The sequence below is a fragment of the Chlorocebus sabaeus genome, chromosome 20 (assembly GCF_047675955.1).
Source record: "Chlorocebus sabaeus isolate Y175 chromosome 20, mChlSab1.0.hap1, whole genome shotgun sequence".
NCBI lineage: Eukaryota > Metazoa > Chordata > Mammalia > Primates > Cercopithecidae > Chlorocebus > Chlorocebus sabaeus.
In genome coordinates this window covers 50,821,744-50,846,534 of record NC_132923.1, presented here as the reverse complement: position 1 = coordinate 50,846,534, position 24,791 = coordinate 50,821,744, and the positions used below count along the sequence as shown (strand labels likewise).

The 24,791-nt window shown below is 34.7% G+C and overlaps 1 protein-coding gene across 1 annotated transcript in view; it reads right to left on the bottom strand.

The window, feature by feature from the left end:
* The window catches only part of COL24A1 (collagen type XXIV alpha 1 chain), a 390,023-nt gene that overhangs the window by 317,287 nt on the left and 47,945 nt on the right, over positions 1–24,791 (bottom strand). Inside the window, exons 6-7 of the mRNA XM_007978084.3 lie at positions 20,467–20,520; positions 17,398–17,451 (exon numbers count right to left, since the gene is read on the bottom strand). Of these exons, the coding sequence (XP_007976275.3) occupies positions 17,398–17,451; positions 20,467–20,520 (108 nt within the window). The remainder of the gene's footprint in view (positions 1–17,397; positions 17,452–20,466; positions 20,521–24,791) is intronic.

Genomic DNA, 24,791 nt, shown 5'->3' with positions numbered 1-24,791 from the left:
GATGAGGAAAAAACCAGTGCAAAATCCTGAAAATTCCAAAAAGCAGAACGCCTCTTCTCCAAAGGATCACAACTCCTCACCAGCAAGGGAACAAAACTGGATGGAGCATGAATTTGACAAATTGACAGAAGTAGGCTTCACAGGGTGGGTAATAACAAACTCCTCTGAGCTAAAGGATCATGTGCTAACCCAATGCAAGGAAGCTAAGAACCTTGAAAAAAGGTCAGAGGAATGCTAACTGGAATAACCAGTTTACAGAAGAACATAAATGACTTGATGGAGCTGAAAAACACAGCACAAGAACTTGGTGAAGCATACACAATATCAAGAACCGAATCGATCAAATGGAAGAAAGGATATCAGAGATTGAAGATCAATTTAATGAAATAAACCATGAACACAAGATTAGAGGAAATAAAATGAAAAGGAAAGAACAAAGCCTCTAAGAAATATGCGACTATGTGAAAAGACCAAACCTATGTTTGATTGGTGTACCCGAAAGTGACAGGGAGGATGCAACCAAGTTTGGAAACACTCTTCAGGATATTATGAAGAACTTCCCCAACCTAGCAAGGCAGGCTAACATTCAAATTCAGGAAATACAGAGAACACCACAATGATACTCCTCGAGAAGAGCAACCCCAAGACATAATCATCAGATTCACCAAGGTTGAAATAAAGAAAAAAATGTTAAGGGCAGCCAGAGAGAAAGGTCGGGTTACTCACAAAGGGAACCCCATCAGACTAATAACAGATCTCTCTGTGGAAACCCTACAAGCCAGAAGAGAGTGGGGGCTAATATTCAACATTCTTAAAGAAAAGAGTTTTCAACCCAGAATTTCATATCCAGCCAAACTAAGTTTCATAAGCGAAGGAGAAATAAAATATTTTACGGACAAGAAAATGGCGAGAGATTTTGTCACCACCAGGCCTGCCTTACGAGGAGGAAGCACTAAATAGGAAAGGAAAAATCAGTACCAGCCACTGCAAAAACATACCAAATTGTAAAGACCATCGACCCCATAAAGAAACTATATCAATTAATGGGCCAAATAACCAGCTAGCATCATAAGAACAGGATCAATTTCACACATAACAATATTAACCTTAAATATAAATTGGCTAAATGCTCCAATTAAAAGACACAGAACAGCAAATTGGATAAACAGTCAAGACCCATCAGTGTGCTGTATTCAGGAGACCAATTTAATGTGCAAAGACACACTTAGGCTCAAAATAAAGGGATAGAGGAATATTTACCTAGCAAATGGAAAGCATAAAAAGGAGGGGTTGCAATCTTAGTCTCTGATAAAACAGACTTTAAACCAACAAAGATCAAAAAAGACAAAGAAGGGCATTACATAATGGTAAAGGGATCAATGCAACAAAAGAGTTAACTCTTCTAAATACATATGCACCCAATACAGGAGCACCTGGATTCATAAAGCAAGTTCTTAGAGACTTACAAAGAGACTTAGACTCCCACACAATAATAGTGGGAGACTTTAACACCCCAATGTCAATATTAGAGAGATTAATGAGACAGAAAATTAACAAGGATATTCAGGACTTGAACTCAGCTCTGGACCAAGTGGACCTAATAGACATCTGCAGAACTCTCCACCCCAAATCAACAGAATACACATTCTTCTCAGCATCACATTGCCCTTATTCTAAAATTGACCACATAATTGGAAGTAAAACACTCCTCAGCAAATGCAAAAGAACAGAAATGTTAACAAACAGTCTCTCAGACCACAGTGAAATCAAATTAAAACTCAGGATTAAGAAACTCACTCAAAACCACACAACTACATGGAAAATGAACAACCTGCTCCTAAATAACTACTGGGTAAATAACGAAATTAAGGCGGAAATAAATAAGTTCTTTGAAACCAATGAGAACAAAGACACAATGTCCTAGAATCTCTGAGACACAGCTAAAGCAGTATTTAGAGGGAAATTTATACCACTAAATGCTATAGGGAAATATCTAAAATCAACACCCTAACATCACAATTAAAAGAACTAGAGAAGCAAGAACAAATAAATTCAAAAGCTAGCAGAAGACAAGAAATAACTAAATCAGAGTAGAACTGAGATAGCGACACAAAAAACCCTTCAAAATATCCGTGAATCCAGGAGCTGATGCTTTGAAAAGATTAACTAAATAGATAGACCGCTAGCCAGACTAATAAAGAAGAAAAGAGAGAAGAATCAAATAGACACAATAAAGGGGATATCACCACTGATCCCACAGAAATACTACCATCTGAGAGTACTATAAACACCTCTATGCAAATAAGCTAGAAAATCTAGAAGAAATAGATAAATTCCTGGACACATACACCCTCCCAAGACTAAACCAGGAAAATGTCAAATCCCTGAACAGACCCATACTGAGTTCTGAAATTGAGGCAGTAATTAATAGCCTGTCAACTAAAAAAAAAGCCCAGGACCAAATAGATTCACAGCTGAATTCTAACAGAGGTAAACAGAGGAGCTGGTACTATTCCTACTGAAACTATTCCAAACAATAGAAAAAGAGGGACTCCTCCCTAACTCATTTTATGAGAACAGCATCATCCTTATATCAAAATCTGACAAAGACACAAGAATAAAAGAGAATTTCAGGCCAATATCCCTGATGAATATCGATGCAAAAATACTCAATAAAATACTGGCAAACTGAATCCAGCAGGACATCAAAAAGCTTATCCACTACGATCAAGTCAGCTTCATCCCTGGGATGCAAGACTGGTTCAACATACACAAATCAATCAACGTAATCCATCACATAAACAGAACCAATTAAAGAAAACACACAATTATCTCAATAGATGCAGAAAAGGCCTTCAACAAAATTCAACAGCCCTTCATGCTAAAAACTCTCAGTAAACTAGGTATTGATGGAACGTGTCTCAAAATAATAAGAGCTATTTATGACAAACCCATAGCCAATATCATACTGAATGGGTAAAAGCTGGAAGCATTCCCTTTGAAAACCAGCACAAGACAAGGATGCCCTCTCTCACCACTCCTATCCAACATAGTACTGGAAGTCCTGGCCAGGGAAATCAGCAAGAGAAAGAAATAAAGTGTATTCAAATAGGAAGAGAGGAATTCAAATTGTCACCATTTGCAGATGACATGATTGTATATTTAGAAAACCCCATTGTCTCAGCCCAAAATCTCAATCTAATAAGCAACTTCAGCAAAGTCTCAGGATACAAAATCAATGTGCAAAAATCACAAATATTCCTACACATCAATAACAGACAAACAGAGAGCCAAATCATGAGTCAACTTCCATTCACGATTGCTACAAAGAGAATAAAATACCTAGGAATCCAACTCACAACGGATGTTAAGGACCTCTTCAAGGAGAACTACAAACCACTGCTCAAGGAAATAAGAGAAGACACAAATAAATGGAAGAATATTCCATGCTCATGGATAGGAATAATCAGTATCATGAAAATGGCCATACTGCCTAAAGTAATTTATAGATTCAATGCTATCCCCATCAAGCTACCATTGACCTTCTTTAGAGAACTAGAAAAAACTACTTTAAATTTCATATGGAACCAAAAATGAGCCAGTATGTCCTAGGCAATCCTAAGCAAAAAGAACAAAGCTGGAGGCATCACACTACCTGACTTCAAACTATACTACAAGGCTATAGTAACCAAAACAGCATAGTACTGATATCAAAACAAAGAGATAGACAATGGAACATAATAGAGTCCTCAGAAATAACACCATACATCTACAACCATCGGATCCTTGACAAACCTGACAAAAACAAGAAATGGGGAAAGGATTCCCTATTTAATAAATGGTGTTGGTAAAACTGGCTACCCACATGCAGAAAACTGAAACTGGACTCCTTTCTTACACCTTATACAAAAAATAACTCAAGATGGATTACAGACTTAAATTTAAGACCTAAAACCATAAAAACCCTAGAAGAAAACCTAGGCAATACCATTCAGGAAATAGGCATGGGCAAAGACTTCATGACAAAAACACCAAAAGCAATGACCACAAAAGCCAAAATTGACAAATGGGATATAATTAAACTAAAGAGCTCTGCACAGCAAAAGAAATTATCATCAGAGTGGACAGGCAACCTACAGGACAGGAAAAAAGTGTTGCCATCTACCCATCTGACAAAGGGCTAATATCCAGAATCTACAAGGAACTTAAACAAATTTACAAGAAAAAAATTTACAAGAAAAAAAAAATTAAATTTGTTTGTAAACTTAAACAAATTTACAAATTTACAAAAAATTTACAAGACAACCCCATCAAAATGTAGGCAAACGATATGAACAAAGACTTCTCAAAAGAAGACACTTATGTGGCCAACACACATATGGAAAAAAAAAAACTCATATGTTCATTAGAGAAATGCAAATCCAAACAACAATGAGATACCATCTCATGCCAGTTAGAAAGACGATCATTAAAAAGTCAGGAAACAACAGATGCTGGAGAGGATGTGGAGAAATACGAAAGCTTTTACACTGTTGGTGGGAGCGTAAATTAGTTCAATCATTGTGAAAGACAGTGTGGCAATTTCTCAAGGATCTAGAACCAGAAATACCATTTGACCCAGCAATCTCATTACTGGGTATATACCCAAAAGATTATAAATCATTCTACTATAAAGACACATGCATACGTATGTTTATTGCAGCACTATCCACAATAGCAAAGACTTGGAATCAACCCAAATGCCCATCAATGATAGATCGGATAAAGAAAATGTGGCACATATACACCATGGAATAGTATGCAGCCATAAAAAAGGATGAGTTCATGTCCTTTGCAGGCACATGGATGAAGTTGGAAACCATCATTCTCAGCAAACTAACACAGGAACAGAAAACCAAACACTGCAAGTTCTCACTCATAAATGGGAGTTGAACAATGAGACCACATGGACACAGGGAGGGGAACATCACACACCGGGGTCTGTGGGGGGGTGGGGGGCTAGTGGAGGCATAGTATTAGGATAAATACCTAATGTAGATTACAGGTTGATGTGTGCAGCAAACCACTATGGCACATGTATACCTATGTAACAAACATGCACATTCTGCAAATGTATCCCAGAACTTAAAGTATAATAAAAAATAAATAAATAAGTAAAACTGCAGGCCAACATCTCTGATAAATATTGATACAAAAATCCTCAACAAAATACTAGTAAACTGAATTCAAGAATACATTAAAAAGATGATTCATTATGACCAAGTGGGATTTATCTCAGGGATGTAAGGATGATTCAACACACACAAATCAATCACTGTGATATATCATATCAACAGAATGAAGGTCAAAAACCATATTATCATTTCAATTAATGCTGAAAAGGCATTTGATAAAGTTCAACACCCCTTCTTGATTAAAAAAACCTCAAAAACTGGATATAAAATGAATATACCTCTTCATAATAAAAGCCATATATGATAGATCCACAGCTAATATCATTCTGAACGGGGGAATACTGAAAGCTTTTCCTATTAGATCTGGAATACGACAAGGATGCCCACTTTCACCACTGTTATTCAACATAGTACTGAAAATCTTAACTAGAGCAATCAGACAACAGAAAAAAAAAATAAAGGATCCTAACTGGAAAGGAAGAAGCTAAATTATCCTTGTTTGCAGATGACATGACGTTACAGCTGGGAAAACCTAAAGATTCCACCAAAAAAACAAAACCTATTAGAACTGGTAAAAAAATTCAGTAAAGTTGTAGAATACAAAATCAACATACAAAAATCAGTAGCATTTCAATATGCCAACAATGAACAATTTGAAAAAGAAATAAAAAAGCAATCCCATTTACAATAGCCACACATAAAATAAACTAGGAATTAATCAAATAAGTAAACTATCTCTATAATGAAAACTATAAAACACTGATGAAAGAAATTGAAGAGGAAACCAAAAAATGGAAAGATATTCCATGTTCATGGATTGGAAGAATCAATATTGTTAAGATGTCCATACTGCCCCAAGCAATCTACAGATTCTATACAATCTGTATCAAAATATCAGTAATATTCTTCACAGAAATAGAAAAAAAGCAATCCTAAAATTTATGTGGAACCACAAAAGACAGAGAATAGCCAAAGCTATCCTGAGCAAAGAAAACAAAGCTATCCTGAGCAAAGAGAACATTACCTGATTTCAAATTATACTGCAGAGTTACAGTAACCAAAACAGCATGGTACCAGCATAAAAACACAGACCAAAAGAACAGAATAGAGAACCCAGAAATAAATCCACACACCTACAGTGAACTCATTTTTGACAAAGTTGCCAAGAACATACATTGAGGAAAAGGCACTCTTCAATAAATAGTGCTGGGGAAACTGGATATCCATATGTAGAATAATGAAACTTGATCCCTATCTCTTGCCTTGTACAAAAATCAATTAAAAATAGATTAAAGACTTAAATCTAAGACCTGAAACTATGAAACTACTACAAGAAAATATTGGGGAACCTCTCCAGGACATTGGTCTGGGCAAAGATATCTTAAGTAATACCCCACAAGCACAGCCAGCCAAAGCAAAAATGGACAAATGGGATTGCATCAAGTTAAAAAGTTTCTTCACAGCAAAGAAAACAATCAACAAAGTGAAAAAACAACCCAGAAAATAGGAGAAAATATTTGCAAACTACCTATCTCACAAGAGATGAATAACTAGAATACACAAGGTGCTCAAACAACTCTATAGGAAAAAAAAATCAAATAATCCAATTAAAAATGGGCAAAAGATTTGAACAGATATTTTTCAAAATGAAAAAAGAAAATGGTAAACAGGGATATAAAAACGTGCTCAACATTATTGATCATCAAAGAAATGCAAATCCAAACTACAATCTTACCCCAGTTAAAATGGCTTATATCCAAAAGAATGCTGACGAGGACATGGAAAAAGGAGAACCTTCATATACAATTCACTGGAAGGTAAATTAGTACAACCACTATGGAGAACAGTTTGGAAGTTCCTCAAAAAACCAAAAATAAAACTACCACTGGATTTAGCAATCCCACTACTGGGTATATATCCAGAAGAAAAGAAATCAGTATATTGAAGAGATATCTGCACTCCCAAATTTGCTGCAGCACTGTTCACAATAGCCAAGATTTGGAAGTGACCTAAGTGTCCATCAACAGATGAATGGATAAAGAAAATGTGGTACATATACACAATGGAGTACTATTCAGCCATACAAAAAAGAATGAGATTCTGTCATTTGCAACAGCATGGATGGAACTGGAGGTCATTAGGTTAAGTGAAATAAGCCAGGCACAGAAAGACAAACATCATGTGTTCTTGCTTATCTGTGGGATCTAAATATCACAAAATTGAATTCATGGAGACAGGAAAGGAAGGATGGTTATTTGAGGCTGGGAGGGGAACAGTAGAAGAGGCGGAGGTAGGGAGGGGGGCATAGTTAATGGGTACAAAAAAATAGTTACAAAGAATGAATAAGACCCAGTATTTGTTAGCACAACAGACAAACTATAGTAAATAATAATTTAATTGTACAATTTAAAATAAATAAAGAGTATCATTGGATTGTTTGTAACACACAGGATAAATATTTGTGAGGATGGATATCCAATTTTCCATGATGTGATTATTATGCATTGCAGCCTGTACCAAAATATCTCATGTACCCCATGAATATACACACTTACTATGTACCTACAAAATTAAAGTAATAAATAAATAAATTGCCTCAGCAAGAATTCCAATAATAAATGGAGCTTATAATCCAATTTTATATAGACTTCAATTTTAATAAATATGTTAACAAAAATTTGAGCCCTAAAAATGTTATCAATAGGTGACCACACAGGACAGAAAAAAAAAAGAGACACAATCGAATCAAAATCAGAAATATTAGTGGTTACAAAAGAAACCAGTTTCAAACTACTCCCAGTAATTAAGATTTGAATATGTAAATAAAATGTTTAATCATAAGGAAAACAGTAGTATCATTTATACACAGATCCTCCTCACTTTGCACTATAGTATAGGACAATAAAAATAACTGTGCAAGCTGAAATTGTACAAAGCAGTCTTATTAACCAATGGGAAAATTTACAATTGTTCCATGACCTTTAAATATTTTTGTCAAAATGTTAAAAACTCTCTTACTGTTGGTTATAGTTGCATGGAGAAATAAAAAAAAAATACTAGTATTAATTTAGTACAGTATAATTGAAAACATTAGAAATTAAAGCATCATTTATTTTGAAAAAAATTATCAAAATTAGTTTGAAAGTGTTTGCCTTCTTGTTGTAGTCTAAATTATCATGCTAAGCAAGCATATTTCCTATGCCTTGGCAAATTGTCATACTCGCTTCTAAGTATGGATCGATTCCCAACATTTCATCTTTTGCACTTTCAATGTCATGACATATTTCCAAGAGTTCTTCTAATGTGAAGATTTATTTTTTGAAAGTGTCACTTCCTCTGGAACATCCTTGTCCTATTCATCATAACCACTTTACTCATTTATGTCTAAAAGTTCACCAGCAATAAATTTCCATGGCTGCATATGCAGTCTTAAATGTCAGCAGTATCTCATGGTCAGCTAGTTCTAAAAAAAAAAAAACAAAAAACAAAACCACTATTCCTTTATTTGCTGTTCTTTCATCTTTGTTAGCTAATACTCCTTTTGATTATTCATCTGTGTAAAATATTACTTGAGTTTATCACTGCAAAACAAGGAAACAACACAACTTTAGTGTCTGTACCTGATTGAATAACAGATACACAGTGAGCAATCACCAACAGAGTGAATGAAATGACTTGATTGGTAATTGGTCATGATGGACTCCATTACTTATGCAGTGATTTGTGGACTAAAGGGCCAGTAGCAAAGTCTGTACTTTATGTAGTTAATCATACTTAATATACTGTGGTAAATGAAATATTAATTATGTTTTTGGGAACAGATGCTATGTAATTAAATTGTGGCAACCAGAATATATGTATATAGGAACCACAGAGAGTAAGGACTGCCTGCATATAAATATCGAGAATTATTCTCAATGCCCCTATAATTTACATGTTATTAACTTTATTTATCAATGGTTTACTCCTTTTAACAGTTTTCTTTTCCCCCATTAAATGGGAAGAACTTATATTCATGGAGATAAAGACTTTTCCAACATATGAGAAAGTATTCTACATAGCACAAGGCAGCTTCTGTATAATCACCCCCACTCTCTATCATAAGCCTGGTTTCAGAAAGATAGAAGCATATCTCTCTCGAACTCATAAAAATGTTAAAGAAATTCTGGAGACTAAAGGATTTGCCTCTGGCACTCCCCTTCTTACAATCCTGTAGTACCTCTCTACTACACAATAATGTACATGCTTTAACATGGCTTATAAATCCCTTTATAATTTGGTACTTCAATACTCCTCAAGCTCTATCTCTTGACACCTTCTCCCTCACGCTTCATGATTCATGAACAAAAAAGTGTTTCTTACCTTTCAGCCTTTGCTTATGTGTTATCTATGTGTAGACAGCATACTTGTCCACTAGGTGCAATATCATTAGGATAACTTCTGCTCATCCTCAAGAATCATCTTAGATGCCACCTTTTTCCCTGATTCCTGTATCCATCCACCCCTCACCTCCAGGAAGCTTATGTGAACCTCAACTATGTACTATAATAATTCTTCCATATCTTCATAATCACACTTGCCATAGCATAATTTATTTATATAATATATAAATATAACAATTTTATATATTTGTATAACATAAATATAATTTATATATTTACATAATATATAAATATAATTTATATTTACATAATATATAAAAATTATAATTTATTATGATACTTTAATTATTTACTTTTGTATAGGTTACATATCCCTTACCTGAAATGCTTGGGACGAGAAGTGTTTTGGATTTTGAAACTGTTCAGATTTTGGAACATTTGCATTACACCACTTGAGTCTCCCAAATCTGAAAATCTGAAATCTTAAATGCTCCGATGAGCATTTCCTTTGAACATCATGTGGGCGCTCAAAATAATTCGGATTTTGGAGCACTCCAGATTTCAAATTTTTAGATTTAGGATGCTCAGTCTATAACTGTTTTCTTTTCAAGACAGTAAGCTACTTGAAGGCAAGAACTATATACATCACATATAGTTGATATACATATCAACTGGATATCATATATGTATATCATTTACATAACAGTGGTTTGCTGAACAAATTGCAGGACAAAAAGATGTGACTAAAACAGCTGCAGAATTTTAGGGTTAGTTACAGAATTTATCTAAGGAAAAAACTGCTCTTCTGCTTGAGGCAATTTTCCTGGATCTTTTGCCTCTGTCTAGTCTCGGGAAGCTGAGGCAAAGGTGAGCTAACCATCGTGCATAATCCTGTAAAAGGCAACATCAATGAGTGATGAGTAACAGGTTAACTAGTTCTACTTAGCTAACCTGAAATAAAATGATGGGTGGTTGGAGCCAGAGGATTCAGTGAAAATAAGACAGCAGAGACGAGGTGGTGCTTTGACAAGCAAGCAAGGTAAAGGGGCACAGTCAATTGAATCTAAGAGCAGCGTTATCATTCATTCAGTCATAATATGTGCTTGTTATGTGCCAGACACTGAACTGCAATACCACAGTGAATGAAATGTAGTCCTTACATTACACTTAAGCAACTTATACTATATTTCCTAAATCCATATATTTTTCCCTTAGCCACTGTTACTGCATTGTTGTCTAAAAGCCAACATTAAATTTTCTTTCTCTACAACGTAATATCCTTATTCTACAGATTAGGTAATTATAACTCTCTACTAAAGTTCGTCAAATATTACAGGACTCATGTCAGCAATGCCTTGAGGAATACAACAAAGGCCTATAACCATGGTTTGGCCAAAATAACCAGAGAAAACTATGGCAAAATTGAGAAATAGTGATAAAATAGGATGGTATAGTTATCAAAAAAGAATCCCTAAGCAAGAATTCAGAACAAGATGAAAATCAACAACCAGAATAATGTAAGCACTTCTTGAGGTAAGGCCTTAAGGTTCCTAATGTTTTAAGAATAAAGATTTTAATTATTTTTTTAAAAAAATATTAAATAAAAGAATAATCCCAGATAGCTGGAGAACTTTGGGAGACTTAAATTATAGGATGAATACAACACAAACCTCTCTATTCTACCCACCTTCTAATTTAGAACATACTTCCCTAAGGCATACAACAGACTCATGCCAATGTTAGTCCCAAACTCCTCACAATATTGACTTGCTAATCTCTTTTAAGTAGTACTTGGCTTTTTCTGTGGTCCCATCGATCCCTAGTACCTCTCAACCAGCTCTCACATAGAAAAACAGTATGATAGATGAATTCTTAAAATGATGCTAAATCACAGATCACAGCTTATTCTGAAGACACAGAAATATTTACAAAGACTTCTGGAAACTGAAATACTTTTAGCCAAATGAATTTGTCATTAATGTTGGAATTTCAATCATACGAGCCAGACTGAGGGAAATATCTTTGGACACAGGGAAGTTTTCAAAGTCCCCAAAACTACGCCACTTTGGCAACCACTGGCTTGCCTGTTGGAGAGTTCAGTACTGTGATACCTTGTTCTCAGCTTCCCCTACCATTAGCAGAATTAGTGGGATTGCAGAGATGGTAACAGTGGTGGCAGCACAACTTCCAAGCAGCAGCATTTGTATTAGACTCAGTACTACACTTGAATTGGGAAGCAACTCAAAGTAAAACACAGCTCTGCAGATTTTTATAGGAATAATAAGCCAGTGAGAGATGATCTATAGAGCTGGCTATAAAGCAGTAGAATTCTCCATTATCTTTCTTCAGGCACTGATTTTTATGCCAACTCTGATATTTTTTTTTTTGGTCATTGTGATTATCTATATTCAGTATTAATATAGCTCCTTAGTATTATCCTTGCTTTAAAAAGTTTATGAAGAGCTGCACACTTTGGGGGTGACTGATAAGTCACAGTGCATTCCACCCGATGCTTTTGGTTCATTATTCCTGCCCAACTTTATACAGATATTTACTGTGTGCCTCCTATGCGATAAAAAGATTCTTTTAAAAAATAATTGAACAAATTCTCTCAAAGTAAAATAAAAATTCACATGGATTTATAGTTATCACTAAACTGAGAGGATTTTTCAATATCCAGAAAAATATTGTCATATATTATTTACAAAAATTTGTTTTAAAACGTGTGCATCATATTTCACAACTGCTCTGAGTTGTGGTAAGGGGTGCTTAACTACTTCAATATGGCTTATCGTCTCGAACTTAGAAAAACAGTTTCAATTGATTGGATTGCTAATGTTCTTATAATTATAAATAGAAGGCTTCCCATTCTAATGTACAACTCATTGGCTATATTAAAAAACTTAAAAATCTATCCTGATTCCAAACTCAGAATTAGGACTCTTGTCTTTCATCCAATCAAGCATGCACTCTGGATCAAACTTATCTGTTTTTTGGCAAAAATTCAGACACTCAGTAAGAAGTAAAACTATACTTCAGTTCCTAGGAAAATAAGAGTTACATGAAAGTTGCTTAGTTAAGGCAATATAACCAGTCAATCTAGGGAAAACATATTGCTCATTAAAAATGTTAATACTGGTTTCAAAAAGTGGGAATGGATGGAAAAACGGGAAAAAGAAAGAAGCAAACCAAAAAATCTATTAAAGACTGAAGAGAATACTGCTGCTAATTTGCTTGCCTTCTCTATCTCAATTTCACTTTCAATTTTCAAGACTTTTTTTACATTAATCTTCTATTTATTTACCTCAACAGTTTTTATCAGTCATTAGTGTATTTCACATAACTTTCTTGCAGACATTTTAGCTTTAAGGATTACTTGAGTTTGGTTTATATTAGAAATATTTTAATATTTACAGGTACTTTCCAGAGAAAAAGAATAATGAAGTCATTGTTATCTGTCATCCAAAACTATATTTGTTCCCTTGGCTTTCATGAAAAACAGTATTTTACTTCCTCTTGCAACATGCTAGAGATAGTCAGATGTACTTAAATACCAGTATCTAACAGATATTGACTTAACATGCTTCCAGCCAGAGTAAGAGACCCATAGCCCCAACCCCAGCCCTAAGTTGGCTGACTCACCATGTGCATGCACATGCCCCTGACCTGAGAAACAGCCTGGCAAGCCCACCCCTGGCAAAGCCTCACCACCACCGTCGCAAACTCTCTCGGCCTAGGCTACCGAGACACTCATAAATGTCACTAGCATGGATTACAACTGAAGAAACTACATGGAGACTACATACTGTTTCCATCTAGAACCAAAGCCAATATATCCCACCAAAACAACACCCCAAGAGTAGTTCATATGAAAAAGTCTTTCCCTAGGAAATCTATTCCATAAAATTAGAAGAGGTAATTTTTCCACCAGATGTGTAGAAATCATTGTAGGAACACATCAAACATGAAAAAGCAAGGACACACCACACCTCCAAAGGAATAGAATAATTTTCCAGTAACAGGTATCAATCATAAGGAAATACACAAAATGCCAGAAAAAAAGAATTCAAAATAATAATCTTAAGGAAACTCTGTGAGAAACGAGAGAATATAGATAGACAAGTCAACAAAATCAGGAAAACAATTCATGATTTGAATGAGAAATTCCATAGAAATAGATATCACAATAAAGAACCAAACAGAAATTTGACAGCTAAAGAATTCCATGAATGAAATAAAAAAATACAATCAAGAGCCTCAACAGTAGATTAGACCAAGCAGAAGAAAGAATTCCTGAACTTAAAAGTCATTTGAAATAATAGAGACAGACCCCCCCATACCCCCAAAAAACTAAGCCTACAGAATTTATGGGACACCATTAAGGGAACAAATAGTTGCATTATGGGTGCTAAATAATAAATTAATTAATAAAGAAGCAGTATCCAAATTATTAAGAGCACAGTCATATGTGTCAAACAGGCCTGGATTTGAGTTATAAATCTTCCAAATAATAGTTGCATGGCCTTGAAAGTGTGACTTAACCCTCATACACCTCAATTAACTTATTTATGACATACCAAACATAGTATCTGTCTCAATGGGTTGTTTTGTTGTTGTCGTTGTTTGTTTAAGTGACAAGATCTCACTATGTTGCCCAGGCTGGAGTGCAGTGGCTATTCATAGGCAGGATCATGCTACATCACAACCTGGAATTCCTGGGCTCAAGCAATCCTCCTGCCTTTGCCGCCTAAATAGCTAGAACTATAGGTGTGTGCCACTGCTCCTGGCTTCAATGAGTTGTCTTAAAGATTAAAAGAAACTTCTCAGCAGAAAGATTAGAACACTGTACACAATAAAATAGCTACTTTAAATGTTAGTAGTAATAGTTACAATAGTAATTCATAAAATAGTTTAACAGATAAAAAGATATAATTACTTCGTATTAACCAAAACCTAAGTACCCTTTCATCTCTCATAATATGAACTGAATAGTTAAAAGCACAGCAATTTCAGTATCCTGCCATCCCTCTCAAAGTGACCCTGAAGAATTATTTTAACCACTCTGGGCTTATCTTTGTTTTCTCACTTAGAAAATGAATAACTTAAATCTTTGTATTGATCTTAAGAATTCATTCAGCACTTTCGGGGAGAATTGCAAGGATGAAGGAATAGGAGTCCCTAGGTTACAGCTAATAGGAGCCACTATTCTAGGTTCTCTTAGCATGGATCCTGTTTGCAGGAAGCAATTCTGTGAGTGCCTTAAGTGTCCAAAAATGAACCACATTAGTTCAAATTGAACCAAATTCAATAAAAAAATAGCTCACTATTTACCTGAACATTCTACGTAATAATGAGTCTTGTCCTTTCCCTTTTCCATACAAACCACAGGAAAAGTATATCAAGTTCATTTTGAATGTATTTCTATTGTATACTCATATTAAAGTAAGACATACCACAAGGAGTACGATACAAACTTGTCCCAAGCCCGCTAGGTGGAGAATTAGTCTAGGCTTAAATTGAGCCATTGTATCCTTTTCCTAGTTATACTTGTTTTTCAAAAATCTGTACACAGTTTCCATTAATAGAAACACTCTGAAAAGGAGGAAAATATTCCAAGAAATATTACAAAATAATCTCAAATATTTCAGCACTATTCTGAACTACTGTCAAATCACAGTGAACCAGGGATTCTTCTTTTATCAGAAAGTAAGTCACTTTCTAAATACTTTCAACTAAATTTTAGCTTGAGAAGATCGTGCAATAGCTCCTAATTGATAATACACCAAGATCCCCGACTTCTATAGGGTCTACTTCTATCAGCTAATAATAAAAGCCAGATTGAAAGGTTTTAAAAAATCATATAAGAGAAACAAGAAATCTGTGAAAGATAATTAATGGCCCAGTATGTTTAAAATAATGCTGTTTTATGACTTTACTAGAAAAGAAGAATGCAAAATAATATTACACAGACCAAAAAGAATATATTCTTAATATTTTAAAATACTGATGGGCCATATAACATGTACACAGGTCTCTGAAAGTTAGTAATTCTGCTTTAAACAAGTACAACTTCAAAGTTAAAACAATAATCTGCTCTAACGGTTAAAATCAAAGTATTTTTTTCTTTGGTCTATGAATAATATGTATTCCCAGAGATTGCATGTTATATACTCTTCTACACAAAAACTACTCAACATTTACTTAGTGTGTCCCTTTCTGGAGTGCTAATTTCAGGAACCACAGACATCATTTAACTACAGAAAGTAATGATTATTCTTCTGTCATATACAGTATCACTGCATAGGATGCAATAACTGTATATTTAATATCAACTAAAGTAATTGAGAGCATATCCATATTATGAGGTCTCGTTTGATGATATATGTCAGTACAATCTCCTAAGAGATATGAGTAGTCATATGTATACTCAGTAGCATTAAATAAACAGATTCATGCCTGTGTATCAAGATCAATTCTGTCAGAAATGATCACTCTGCAGTTTCATGTCTCCTTGAGGGGCAGCCAACAATCTCAAGGGAGTTACCAAATTCTAACTAAGGTCTAGGATGAAGACCAGTCTGAAGAACATTAAAATAATGGTGTGGTCATTGAAGACAAAATACTCTCATGAGTACTTTTTCATCATTGCACAATTCAGCCCTATAATAGGGGCCATGAAGGGAAGCAAAAGAGGTCAGGATTATTTCCAAAACCATATAAATAGCTGATGGTTTACATTTATTAAGGGCTGACTATTTATGTGACACATTGTTGCAAGGATTGTCTCATTCTATCTTCCCCCAAACTCCCTATGAAGTGGATAGTATTATCCTTACAATTTACAAATGAGGCAACTGAAGCTTGGAAGTTAAGCAATCTGTCCAAAGTTGATGGAACCTACAAAATGGCAGTTGGGATTTGAACCAAGCAACCAGAGCCTGAATACCACTTGCAACATAAGTCTCCCAAGAGGAAAGGGATATGGAACACTAAGACAACAACACAGCTCATTATTATATGTATTTAGACATCCATATCAAGTCAAATACTGCCCTACAATATTTTGGTACCCTTAATACCTTAAGAAGAAATTTTTTGTTTTCCTCATTCCCTGTAGAAAATCAGTAACTTAGTGTTTGGGAAAAAACAAGCTGACCAGATAGAAAAGAAGTTATACCTCTTTCATCCAGGAAACTACAAGATATATTTTATAAAATAATTATTGCAGCTGTGTCAGTACTCCTTTCTACCTCACAAAAAGCTTAGTCATATGAACATGACTACTGTTTTTTACTAGCCATCCCCAATCATCACTTCCATCCTACCCTTCACGCCTCATATCTGTATATACCTCAAGACAGAGATTATTATTTCCCAGTAAAATGAGAACCCCTTAACAAATCCATATGTATTACCTATAAGCAGGTAAACCTCACTTGGGGCATATAAAAGTCATAAAGTGACTTCAAGGTCTCAGAAGTAGGTCGTTTCCCTAATGTAGTTTAAAAAAGGAAAGCTTCAATATTCTATCAGTGACTGACTTTCTCTTGCATGTGAATTCTGTGCCCATCATTAATTGAAGGGTCTTCTTTTATTTTCTCAAGATTCTGCCTTTTGTGGGCACCACTTTCCGGGATGATGATGGCATCCTAATTTTCTTTTGCTGAGAAAAGGAATTTTAAAACATTAGTTTTAGGCTCAACTTCAAAACAAGATCATAGTGACTGAAGACCTCCAAGATCCATATATCATCCAATTACGTTTCAGAACAAGGATCCCTGAAGAAAAAGACAAAAGAAAAAAAGAAAAACAGAAAAGAAAACAAGTAAATTCCATCTTACCTTATCACCTTGCATACCAGGGGGGCCCATTAATCCAGAAAGGCCTTGGTCACCCTATAAACAAAACACAGAAGTTTAATGTCATGAAAGAGAATTGAAAATTAGAATTCTCTTGAAAATTAAAGCTCCCTTTAATCTTAGACGTCAGCTCTTATTACAATCATTTCCAATCTTCACAATCTTTGAGCCCGTTTCTGAGACTTCCCGCCCTTCCTTATCTCTTCCAGGGCTTAATAACTGGGCTGTATTTCCCCACCTCCATATTCTTGTTTTGTTTTCTCTGTTCTTTTCTGTAATAAGGCTCTTGCTATCAAACTTCGCCTCAGTCCAAGGTCTATCGTGTTTTAAAAACTGAAAATAGGGCTGGGCACGGTGACTCATGCCTGTAATCCTAGCACTTTGGGAGGCCGAGACAGGTGGATTACTTGAGGCCAGGAGTTCAAACCCAGTCAGACCAACATGGTGAAATCCGTCTCTACTAAAAATACAAAAAAACTAGCTGGACATGGTGGCGGGCACCTGTAATCCCAGCTACTCAGGAGGGTGAGGCAGGAGAATCACTTGAACCCAGGAGGCGGAGGTTGCAGTGAACCAAGATCTCGCCACTGCACTCCAGCCTGGGCAACAAGAGTGAAACTCTGACTCTGTCTCAGAAAATAAAAAAAAAAAGAAAAGAAAATTGGAAGTAGTTTCCCTAAAAAATCTACAAGTGCATTGTGAAGCAGCTGTTGAGGTGTCACCCCTATTCCGTTTCTGTGAGGACCTGCAGCCTGGTAGGATTCCCAGAGAGAATCTCACGGGCTGTGGTGGGACCAGCTAGGTTCACGCGACGCACAGAAGGCACTTCCGCTTCCGGAGCTGAGCTGGTGCCTTCCGTCCTGCGTGCCAGCTCCACAGAACGTCCCTCACCCCGGCGTAATGAGAGAAAATTGATTGGTAAGTCCATCATGTGCTTGGCTCGAATAGACTAGGCGTTACCGATTAGCGCTACCTTTTTTACATTTATTACTCTGATAGAAGGAAGAGAAAACTGCACGAGGAAAGAGGAGACAAGAGGCTGGTCCTCTTACAATAGCTTTAGTCATGAAGGAATCATTTAATTTCTCCTCAAATTCCTCCATCTGGAAAATGAGGTTGATAATGATGATGGTGATGATGATGATTTCGATGTCATCTCACCTGTCTCATGGGAAAGGAAAAACTTACACCATTTAAAAACTATCTATGCATGCTCTTTTTAAGCCCCAAAATGGCTTAAATCTTTGTGTATGGTCTATTACAGATATTACTTAGTGGATGTTACATGGTGAAGTACTGAATCCTGCATTTCTTTTTCTCTTTCACCATTGACTATATATTTATTGTTAAAAATGGCTAAATGGTTAAAATAAAATTGTTTGCCAATCCCCTTCTACTTCCACCAAGTTAATGTTTGTATTTTATTTGTATTCAGATTTATGTGTATAACCAGTTTCCTGTTTCCTCAGTATATTTGAATCCAATTTAATGTAAGTACAATTTCTAAAGATCATTTTTAAATTTTACCATTTTAGGAATACCTCTATTAATTTTAAAAGTTGGATTTTACTAAAGCTCTATGGCAACATACTATTAAATTTTATATCTTACTATGTTTCTGTTACAGTTTTAACCACTGTTAGTATACAAGTAACTCAAAAAGTAAAAAAAGACTAACATGCTTCCAAGTCTGAACTCTCATATTGAATCACCCTATATTTTGCTCAGAGAAGCCACAGGGAAAGATAAAACCAAGCATTTGATATAAATATGAATGTTTAATCTAGGGGTTTTACTTGAAATAGTCACCAAAACTGAGTGGGCCTCTAATTTCTAAATTTTAAGTTAAGAAATCAAATGTATTATATTTAGATATTTTTAAATATGGCACTTGTGTTTCTCAAATTGCAGAATTTTGTCCTTGCAATAATTAAGACAGTAATGAAAGTACTATGTTTATACTAATAATCTTCTGACTCAGCGAACTCAGTTCCACCACAATAATAAAATTACTAAAATTTTAGATTTAAAAAATGTTGAGTATGTACTCCCAAAATATGTGTAACTATTGCATAAAAGTAAAAATTTAAAAAACAAAATAAAATAATTTTTTGATGATTTACTATTTCATATAGTATCTGTAGAGTAATTATGTGATTTTTTAAAGTTTATAATTGTTTCTGTAAGCCAATAAAAAGACAGATTTCAAACTTTATGATAGTTTCTGTAAGCCAATAAGATCAGATCAATTTTGGAACCACCAAAATTGTTCAGGGATTTTTAAAGTTTGTGAATGTATACTACATAAACAAACACATCCTATAATTATATTACATTTATAAAGTGCCTGTCTAAACCAAACTTCCCAGATGTCCTCCTAAGACTCCATTTGTATTTATCCTCACTAGAAAACAGTATTCTTCTCCCGATAAAGTTTTTGTAGTTATCTTTGCTTTAAAACTAGTTTTTACTTAAATATGTATATGTTTGTATTGACAGCATTGTGATGAAATGAAAAGCATACTGGATGAGAAGTCTAAAAATTTGGATATATCATCAACTCTGCCATTTACTATCCATGTGATAAGTCCGCTAAAATCTATGAATTCTGTTTTCTTAATGGGAAAATAAGATAATGATGAGTGATTCTCTCACAGAGAGTTACCCTGGTAATTAAACATCATAAAGTATGTGAAACTATTCTAAAAAGATGTAAATTGGCATTACAATTTATATATTATTGTGTGCATATGTATTAACAGAAAAATCTTTGCAATTAGGACCGCATCCTGTTCTAATTTTTTACCCCATCCACTCCCCATTGGCAGATAGTACAGTGGCAGGCCACTGTAGACATTTAATAAAAGTAATATTAAGACTTAAATCAATAAGTGAAACGGGTGATAAAATTTACATAATTCTTCAAATAGTTCTTCTTTCATTAAAATCCAATAATTCTTATTTTTTTCTTCCTGTCTGATACAGTAAAATCTACATTTTAAAATGCTTGAAATATATTACCATAATTTCATTTCATGGTCAAATAATTACCTTTTCTCCAGGAACAGCTTGACCTGGGGAAAATCCTGGATCTCCTTTGGGGCCCTAAATAAAATAGTTATAAAACAATTGGTAAAGCATAAGTTGCATATAATGTGTCATATATCTTCAGGTATTTATTACCAGATGTTATATACATTATATGGTGTTAAATAAAATAATTTTACATTGAGACAGGCATTGTTTATTTCATTTCTTAATGTATATTTTTCTTAGCCTTATTTTTAAATGATGAGAAGATTCCTAAAAATTCTCTAGACATAGTTGATTTTTTAATCTAATAAATTTAAAGTTATACACTATTGAAACATTTTTCTTGAAGGACCTAGGTAAAGATTTATTATCTTTTCCATTTTTGTGACATATTGAGTTGTTATTCCTATTTTAGCATTGAAAGACTATTACTTTAGTAAAAGAAAACTGCTTATAATAATCCTTAAAATTCTAAGATATCTTTCCAAGTTTAAATGTTTTCCAAAATATTACAATGCACATATATTACTTTTATTATTATGAAAAATAAACAGAAAAGAGATACCTCTAATCCACAAAAGTCTTTTTATTCTGTTATAAAATTAGATGCTTTTCATAGTCTGGGGATCTTTATCTTTTACATTTCAAGAAAAATATGACATTAGGTTTCAGCTAAAGTTTTTTGGTACAATATTAAAATATTTTTATGATGCACAGTAGCAAAGTAACTCTTTTTCAAACTGTTTGTCATATCTCAAAATATAGGGACCACAATGGAGATTCTTTAAAATTCAAATTCTGATTTCATTACCATTCTCAACTAAGAATAAATAGTTCTCCTTTCCTAGATACTTCTAAATGCTATTTTCACTGGGAAATAGTCATGTCTTTTTACATATTCAGGGATGCTTTTAAATGACACTTAAGCTGACTGATGAAAGATGGAATACCAAAAGAAAAGTCCTGCGTGTCCCACAGTAAGTACTTGCATTTTACAAATTAGAAATGAACCCTCACTGGCAAAAAAGTCCTATATTCTATAGTCAAAGAAAAATTCTATATGGTGCAAGGAAAGGGGGTCCAGTTTTAGTGTTCTGCATATGGCTAGCCAGTTATCCCAGCACCATTTATTGAATAGGGAATCCTTTCCCCACTGCTCGTTTTTGTCAGGTTTTTCGAAGATCAAATAGTTGTAGGTGTGCAGTTCTTATTTCTGGGTTCTCTATTTTATTCCATTGGTCTATGTGTCTATAGATTAAAAACTTAAATGTAAAACCCAAAACTATAAAAACCATAGAAGACAACCTAGGCAACATGATTTAGTACAGGCACAGGCAACGATTTCATAATGAAGACACAAAAAGCAATTGCAAAAATAACAAAAATTGACAAATGAGATCTAATTAAACCAAAGAGCTTCTCTGCACATAAAAAGAAACTATCAACAGTATAAACACAACCTACAGAATGGGAGAACATTTCTGCAAACTATGCATCCAACAAAGGTCAAATATCCAGCATGTATAGGAACTTAAACAAATTTACAAGAAAAAAAACAAACAACCTCATTAAAAAGTGCACAAGGGATATGAAAAGAAACTTTTCAAAAGAGGACATACATGCAGCCAACAAGCATATGAAAACAATCTCAACATTACTGATCATTAGAGAAATGCAATTCAAAACCACAATGAGATGCCATCTCACACCAGACAGAATGGCTATTTTGAAAAAGTCAAAAAATAACAGATGCTGATGAGGTTGTGGAGAAAAAGAAATGCTTATACACTATTGATGGGAGTTTAAATCAGTTCAACCATTGTGGAAGACAGTGTGGTGATTCCTCAAAGACCTAGAGACAGAAATACCATTCGATGCAGCAATCCCATTACTGGGTATATACCCAAAGGAATAGAAATCATTCTGTTATAAAGACAAATGCATGCATATGTTCATTGCAGCACTATTCACAATAGAAATGACATGAAGTCAACCTAAATGCCTATCAGTGATAGACTGGATAAAGAAAATGTGGTGCTGTACATACACCATGGAATACTATGCAGTCATAAAAAAGAATGAGATCATGTCCTTTATAGGGACATGGATGGAGCTAGAAATCATTATCCTTAGCATACTCACACAGGAACAGAAAACCAAATACCACATGTTCTCACTTGTAAGTGAGAGCTAAATGATGAGAACACATGGACATATAGAGGGGAACAACAGACACAGGGGCCTACTTGAGGGTGGGAGGAGGGAAAGGATCAGGAAAAATAACTAATGGGAACTAGGCTCAATACCTGGGTGATGAAATAATCTGAACAAGAAATCCCTAATGACACAATGTTACCTATGTAACAAACTTACACATGTGCCCCTGAACTTAAAAAAATTTTTTTTTCTTTAAGGAAAGTTTGTCTTCTAGGTTGACCTCTCCTTTATCGTAGCCATCACTGCTCGTTCCACTACTAAGGCTACAATTTTAGGTCACTGGTTACAAGGTTATGAAACCTAAGAAATGGCTTTGGTGATATTTTAATATTTAAAAACTTAAGTCATCATCAAAAAAGGTAATATACTTAGAATTTATAAGAGAAATTAGAGCTTATCTAGTAAAACATATTTTGTAGATAAAAGAAGCAATAAAGCCCAGAAAAGTTAATTGACTTGCTAAGGATTACTTAGGAAAATATTTGCAAACAAGGTCCATTTTCTTTCTTGTGTCACAATGCCTATTAAAAATCTTATCTATTGGTTTTAATATATTTTAATCTTTTATTATAAAAGCTAACTAGTTGATTCAAGGCAATAATTTACAAGGAATTTTAAAATAAGATATGATAGCCCTTGAAAAGTTTAAATATAATAAAACCCTTTGTGACCAATGTTTTTATTATAAATATGTTAAAAATTCTTATGTTTAGATCCTACTTGAATTTTCTATCATCTATCAGTGTGGCAGGACAATGGTGTGAACCCATTCTTTACAATACAACAATAAGATTGAGAAAGAAAAAGTGAAGTAGGATAGAGGTAGGGACAAAAATGTCTGTGTAGAGTAGGTCCAGGAGAGAATGAAAGCAGAGAAGTCTCCTAGCTAACAGAAACAACTTAGGAGTTTCACTCTAAAAGGGAGCAGCATAAGGAGCAGAAAGGAGACATAAAAAGAAATGGGGAGTGTGGAGCTTTTATGCTCTATCCTGCCATACCACCTTCCCAGGAAATCAATGTGTTCACCCACAGAAGCTCTTCAAATCTTGTTCAAGAGTTTTTATAACCCAGTTTCCAGTCCCTCTCTCCCCTCCCTGGCAAAGGGGGTAGGGGAAAGTAGGGCTGAAAGTTCCCATTCTCTAATCATTTGTGTGTCTTTGTGGTGACCAGACCCCAATGCCGAAAGCTATTTAGGGATCCCAGCCTGTGTCATCTTATTAGAATAAACTCTGGTGTGGTCAGAAGGGGCTTGTTATGACTAACAAACGACACCCCTATCACTCAGAAAATTTCAAGTTTAGGAGCTCTATGCCAGGAACTAGGGACAAAAACCAAATATATATATATATTTTTTTTATTATACCACATCATTATTTTTTTAAATCCCCAATTATTTGCCTTATGTCTCTTTCATTAGGCTGTTTGTGAGTTATGTCCTTTACAATAAACTGGTAAAAGTAAGTAAAGTGTTTTCCTGAGTTCTGTAAACCGTTCTAGTAAAATATTAAATCTGAGAGGATGGGTCATGGGAACCCCTTAGCTTGTAGTTTGCCCAAGCAGAAGTGTGCGTCGTGGTCTGGGCATCTCATTTTTGGCTGGCAGCTGAGGTGTGGGAAGTCTTGTGGGACTCAGTCTTAAAAACTGTGGAGACTCATGCTAACTCTGGTAAGCTGTTGTCAGAACTGAATTGAATTGTTGGATATCCAACTGATGTCAGAGGATATGAGGATCTTACAGATATAATCACCTAGCATCATCAAAAGATGATGAATGACTTTTCTGAAGTTATGTATCAGCTTAAGGAGCTTTGGGTACAAGACTATGGGGTTTTCTAGGTATAGAATCATATTGTCTGCAAACAAGGATAGTTTGACTCACTCTCTTCCTATTTGGGTGCCCTTTGTTTCTTTCTCTTGCTTGATTGCTCTGGCCAGGACTTCCAATACTATGTCGAATAGAAGTGGTGAGAGAGGCATCCTTGTCTTATGCTGGTTTTCAAGGGTAAAGCTTCCAGCTTTTGCCCATCCAGCATAATGTTAGCTGTGCATTTGTCATAGATGATTCTTATTATTTTGAGGTATGTTTCTTCAATGCCAGGTTTATTGAGAGTTTTTAACATGAAGGGG